Genomic DNA, 6,109 nt, shown 5'->3' with positions numbered 1-6,109 from the left:
GATTAATCGATTAATCGATAAATTAGTCGATAGATTAATCGAAATAAAAATAGTCGTTAGTGGCAGGCAGACTTATAAGTGCATTACCCCCACCTATCTCTCAAATGGACCATTGTCAATGGTCCATTTGAGAGATAGGTGGGGGTAATGCACATGGTCCATTTGAGAGATAGGTGGGGGTAATGCACTTATAAGTCTGTGATCCGCCGTAAAGCAAGAAGAAGAAGGCGCCTCATGCACAGGCACTAAAACACTAAATTTAGAGTTTGTCTAAATAGACCAATCAGAGTCTATTAACTACTACTATTCCTTTTAATTACACAAATATAGGCCTATCATTCAAACTGATTTATAAAACTGATCCGAGATCAGGTGAAAAACCATATACACTGCAGTTATCTGCTGGAGGGCAATCTATGTGTTCGTATCACCCCCCCAACGGCGAACCATTGAAATTTCGAAACATTTCGCAAGAGTTGTGACATAAAGATGATTGAATCAGTGAGTTGTTGATTCAAGAACAGCTGCAACTGATTCAGTCCAATTCCTACGAAATGAATACTTCAGCGCGATTTGTGAACTGATTCACAGTTAATAAAAAAAGAATAATCTCTCGGAGCGAGTGTCGATTACTTTAGTTAGAAATAAAAATTATGTTTTAATGACGTAGTGGAGTAAAAAGATAAATTAAGCCTTCTTGAAACTTACAAGAAATTTCAAGAGACATTTTATTTGCAGCACACTGTTGGGGCAACAAAAATCCGTAGAAAAACGGATAAGCTAATGTTCTGGCAGAAAATTATCACTAAAAAACGGTACAAAAACAATATGTCCTGGCAGAAAATAGTAGCATCTTTTTCTTGAAATAAATGACCTTGAAAAAGTAACAAAAACGGATATTTATGCTTTAGTGTATGGAGAAAATAAATGTTATGCCCTGTGTTAAATTTAATACAAAACGCTAATCTGGTAATATGTAAAAAACAAACAACAACAACAAAAAAAAAACATTATTCTCTGGATCAGAGTGATCCAATCTAGAAAACCAGCACAAAAGTAAAATGGATTACCTGATTCATGGGATTCCAAATCCGGATCATTCTGATCCAGATTAAAGTTTTTTTTCTAACTTGTCTCAGGACTTCAAATGTGTGACATCCAAAATGAGTGCTTCTGGGGGTCCAGGACTATGGAGGACGAAACCTGCAAAAACAAATAAATAAATACACAAATAAATAAATGTGTGCATAAATACACGTATTCTTGTTTAAATACATAAATAAATAATTAAACGTGATGAAAGTAGGCAAATAAATAAAATAAATTGGTGGGCAAATGGAAAATGTTTAGGGAAATGCTAAACTCATCCTATTTTCCTTTGATTACTCATTTATTTCTGAATGTAGTTCCACATTTTTTTCCCCTCTGCGCAGCATGCTAATGAGAGGGTGTCAATTATGCAAGAGTAGGCGGATGGTGTGTGACGCGCGCATGCGTATTAACTTCATCAGTCAAGGTGACTGGTTATTATCTTACACTTTTTCATAGGGTTAGTTTTGTAGTTATAATCATGAGAGAGCTAAATCATAAAAGATTTTAAGTGGCCAATGTAAAATATTAATGCTTACATAGCTCTTAATTGCAATACTGAACCGTTATTTGCTTAATAAGCATACTTTTGTCGCCTGTATTTTCTGTTCTGATAACTAATGGGGAAAAAACTGTTCCTCGATTAAACCACTTAATACCAGTTCTCAAGGATGAGATATGTGAGCCTCTGTTTGTACAATAATAAATTGAGAATCAACTGATGTGGAACTACATTCAGAAATAAATGAGTGATCAAAGGAAAATAAATAGGATGAGTTTAGCATTTCCTTATACATTTTCCATTTTCCCACCAATTTATTTTATTTATTTGCCTACTTTAATCACATGTTTAATTATTTCTATATGTATTTAAACAATAACTTGTGTATTTATACACACATTTATTTATTTATTTGCATATTTATTTATTTATTTGTGTATTTATTTATTTATTGTTTTTGCAGGTTTCGTCCTCCATACAGGACCAGTTAAATACACAGTGGGCAATCAATCAAAACAAATATCATGTGTAGGTTGTATTGATTAACAAGTTTAATCTCGTGTTTAAAACTACTCAGATCAAAATAAAACGTAATGCTTGATTAAACTCGCCGAATTTAATTATTGCTACCTTCCAATAAAATTAGGGATTTGATTCTGTAGTTTAAATCCAAATGGTTCTGATTCCAGCAAATTCATGCTACTATTATAATTAGACTTTTCTGTTTGAATAAGCCATTTTATCGCATAGGCCTATAATGAATATAAAATGTAACACGGAACTAGATTTAGAATACAGAAACTCCTTTGTTTAAAGGGGTCATATGATGCGATTTCAAGTTTTCCTTTCTCTTTGGAGTGTTACAAGCTGATTGTGAATAGCTAAGATCCCTGAAGTTGCAAAGACTAAAGTCTCAAAACCAAAGAGATATTCTTTATCAAAGTTAAGACTCTGCCACACACCCCTAAAACGGCTCGTTCTAACACGCCCCCACATATCTACCTCACTATGTGGAAATATTAGCATAATGCCGCCCAAATGTGCAGGCAAAGAAAGAAGGCGTGGTTTCAGTAACCACAGTTAGTGTTGAAGCAGCCATGTCAGGGAGACGCTGTGTTTCTAGGCGAAAGCAAAAGCACTTTATTTGGCCTTCCGAAAGTAGATGCATTTAGGAATCTTTAAGATTACTTACAACAGAACAGCAATGCATTTTATGGACGACCTTTTCGTGAACCTAGGAGAGGAGGTAATTCTTATATAGTTAACTGTCCATTTTGTTATGGCAGGAGTTGACGATGGTCCTGGTGGAGTCGGCTGGGCTGGAAGGCGAAGAGAAGTTGAGAAGCCTGGGGTCCGTGGCTGCCTGGCCGGAGGCGGGGTTGACCGCGGTGTGAGGCGGCGTCTTGGCGAACTTGGAGGAGGGCGCCGAGTAGGGTGACCTCGTTCCTTGCTGGAGTGGCCGGTACGAGAAACGGAATTGGAGGAAGCTGGGTTCGGCTGAGTGGCGGAAGGAGAATCCGAAGGACGGGAAAGTTCCTCGTCGGAGGTGAACAGCTGAAGCTCGTCGGGGTGGGACATGTTTCACGGAATAGGGCGGGGCCACTATGCCGGAAGAATATTCGCTTTGACGGAACAATGACTGCTGCTTATATACGGTCGAAACGATGATTGGCAGGACTGGTTGATTAGGCTCCTCCCGAACCTGCGTTGCGAACTTCATTTAAATACCATACCATTACCATTTTTCTGACACATCAATTTATCCTTCCAAAACGGCTTGCCAATCTAACCAACCATCTTTATATGTTGAGGAAACGTATACAATTTAATCCACAAGCTCTATTGAACACACTCAAGGTAATCAATCAATCAATCAAGACTCAACAGTTTATCACAGAAATTTAATGATGACCCAACACAGTGGTCAATCGTGGTCATTTCTATTGACTGTACACAAATGCATGTCATTGAACAACTGCACTGTAGCACAAGTGTAACATTCTTGTTTTTTCGATTGTTAAACTCAACCACATCCCTTATATTTACACCATGTTCTATAGATATTTCTCTATATATCTTTTGTACAATGTACAATGTTTTAATCAGGTGAAATAATAATAATAGCAAACAAATTCCGTTAGACTCTGATCCAGCCAAAGCATGCAGGTTTTTGTCGAATAGACATGTCAAAAGGTGTGCATTAGTGGAAAGTTAAAGCATGTTGAACAGCCTTAAAGCAGAAAAAGCTGAAGCCAAGAAACACAGAGCAAGTCTCTTTTTTTTATGTGAGGAGTTGTACAGCTTTTACAAACACTTCATGACATTGGCCTCTGCTTTACATTTGGCTACATGGAGAAGCATCCATGCTAAGCACAAATAATAGGTCAGACGAGAAAACTAACCTTGCATGGACATATTTGTGCCAAGTAGGCCTATTGCTTTTATAAATCCAGTTTTGCGAACACAAATGGTGGGGTTTACTGAATACATTGCAAATAAGCAGGTATGATCTTTTAAAATTACATGAAGATTTATCTTTGTCAGTTTTTGTGTTAGCTTATCAAAGCAATGGCATTTTGCAAATGCAAGGACATAGATAGTTACATTATGACTTATTATCTCTGTTACACAACATAGCAGACAGGGATTTCACAATAAATGTACTTTGTAAGAAAATAAAGTAACTATGCTAAGTTTCTTTAAAATAAATGTATCTTCACAGTTTTAAATTATTTGCATCATGATATTGTTATTCCATGGTCAGCTACATATCAATAAACTATGTATTTCAATGGGTAAATTTAGTAATAATCCAACCTTTCATGTTACATGAGGATGTTCATAACCGAGTTATTCCATTGCCGTACATGAAATAAAAATCATACAACACACCTCTAATCAAAACAGGACTCTTGGACAGTGCTACCAGCATGTGTAAGATGCGTACCAATGTTATCCAATATTCATATCTCATGTGTGCCAATAAATGGAGTATTTGGTTGAAATTCTAATGTCATAATCTTTGGATGAAATGCCTTATATACTTCAAAATCTGTCACTTTGGGTTCAGCCTGGCCAACAAAATCTTCTGCTGGTAACACCATACGTCCAGTACAGTTTCGTACTTACCAACATCCTGAAGGGTTACAGACGAACACAGGAAAAAGCGGAACATGCACACTTAAAACAGCTTGTTTTGAGCTGGCTTCACATTTTTCACATTAAACAAAAGCAGCGCAGCAGGTGAAGACCGGGAATATGTACATCGGGTCACGAAGGTGGCGGCCAGTGCAATGGCATCTCTCATAACGCACGATTTCGACAGACTCGCAAACAACGAACAGTAGAGTCCTGCACAAAGGGCGTAAATCTGCATCCACAAAAAGGAAAATGAGCTTTTTTGTATTTTACAGAAGTTCCAGACATGATCCATGCAGATTATTTGACACAGATGGTTGGTTACGCAACCTCAAGGCAAGGATGAATTGCTCAGTTTGAAGTGTACTAAGCACAGTGGTAGATTAGAGGGTTTTTAAAACGTGTGGGTTGAAACAAATAGCTCAGAACTAATGCACTGGTGGACACAATGAACTTTTAGGTGAGACGTAAAACTAAAAGCAACATGTTTAGTCTACCATTGCTTGGATAGTTTGTGTTGGATCAGTCTACAAATGACTGAAGGTAGCAAATCTCTATTCCTTAAAACCGCAAAGCGTTAAACACAAGTGCTAGGATTTCAACAGCTGGCATATTATTGTTCAGTGACACAAATACCAAAAGTTGTAGTTGGATGCGAGTATGAAGTATACAAAACACCTCCTTTGTAAAACTCTACACCTAGTGGATGTTTTTGTCCAACTCGAACACAAATGGCTGGGGAAACTTGATGGCAGCATCACCTAACTTAACATGCATCGTCTGCTTAGCGTTAAGTGTCACTTGGAGGGAATGTTACACAAATTTAAGGTTCAGAAAGCAGGCTAACAATATTACGTCAATTGGAGAGTTATATATACTTGTGTGTGTTACTAAAACTGTCCTCAGCAGTTAGCATGATAGTCATTCCCCAAGACAGTTCCACCTAAAAATGAACCCGATCCATCTGCATGCATTGCCGAGGCAGTAATGACATCAGGAGCCACGGTTTCCCTGGGCACTAACATTGGTTGGGCGTCATAATGTTGTCATGACAATATTTCCACCACGTAAACGTAGCCCTTGGAATGGTATGAGTTTAGCAGGCTGACGTTTTTGCAACGCTGTGGAGATGTTAGCCTGGGGAGTGAAATGCAATCTCTCGGTCTTCCCTACAGTGCATCCCGTCAGGAAGGTGCTGGTCATGACGGCGGTGATGTTTGAAATGTCTCCAACTGGTTGGCACACAATAATGGAGCTCTCGATGAAAGCCAGCATGGAGCGGTTGGTGTGAGTTTGGCAAAGCATCAGACGATGGAGCCCTTGGAAGTGGAGAGATGGATGGAGCGGATCCGCAGGGCCAGGGTTCTCTCGAGGTCGTGG

The 6,109-nt window shown here is 38.3% G+C and overlaps 2 protein-coding genes across 2 annotated transcripts in view; both read right to left on the bottom strand.

Moving 5' to 3' along the window:
* Nucleotides 1–6,004, bottom strand: part of LOC107655553 (NADH-cytochrome b5 reductase 3-like) — a 13,692-nt gene extending 7,688 nt beyond the window's left edge. The window contains exon 1 of the mRNA XM_016443070.1: nt 5,903–6,004. Within this exon, the coding sequence (XP_016298556.1) occupies nt 5,903–6,004 (102 nt within the window). The remainder of the gene's footprint in view (nt 1–5,902) is intronic.
* Nucleotides 3,508–6,109, bottom strand: part of LOC107655613 (ankyrin repeat and BTB/POZ domain-containing protein BTBD11-A-like) — a 140,829-nt gene continuing 138,227 nt past the window's right edge. The window contains exon 18 of the mRNA XM_016443182.1: nt 3,508–6,109. This exon is cut by the window's right edge and continues 146 nt beyond it. Coding sequence (XP_016298668.1) covers nt 6,034–6,109 — 76 coding nt within the window. The 3' untranslated portion in view covers nt 3,508–6,033.

The sequence above is a fragment of the Sinocyclocheilus anshuiensis genome, unplaced genomic scaffold, assembly GCF_001515605.1.
Source record: "Sinocyclocheilus anshuiensis isolate Anshui unplaced genomic scaffold, SAMN03320099.WGS_v1.1 scaffold916, whole genome shotgun sequence".
NCBI lineage: Eukaryota > Metazoa > Chordata > Actinopteri > Cypriniformes > Cyprinidae > Sinocyclocheilus > Sinocyclocheilus anshuiensis.
This window is presented reverse-complemented; position numbering and strand designations above follow the sequence as displayed.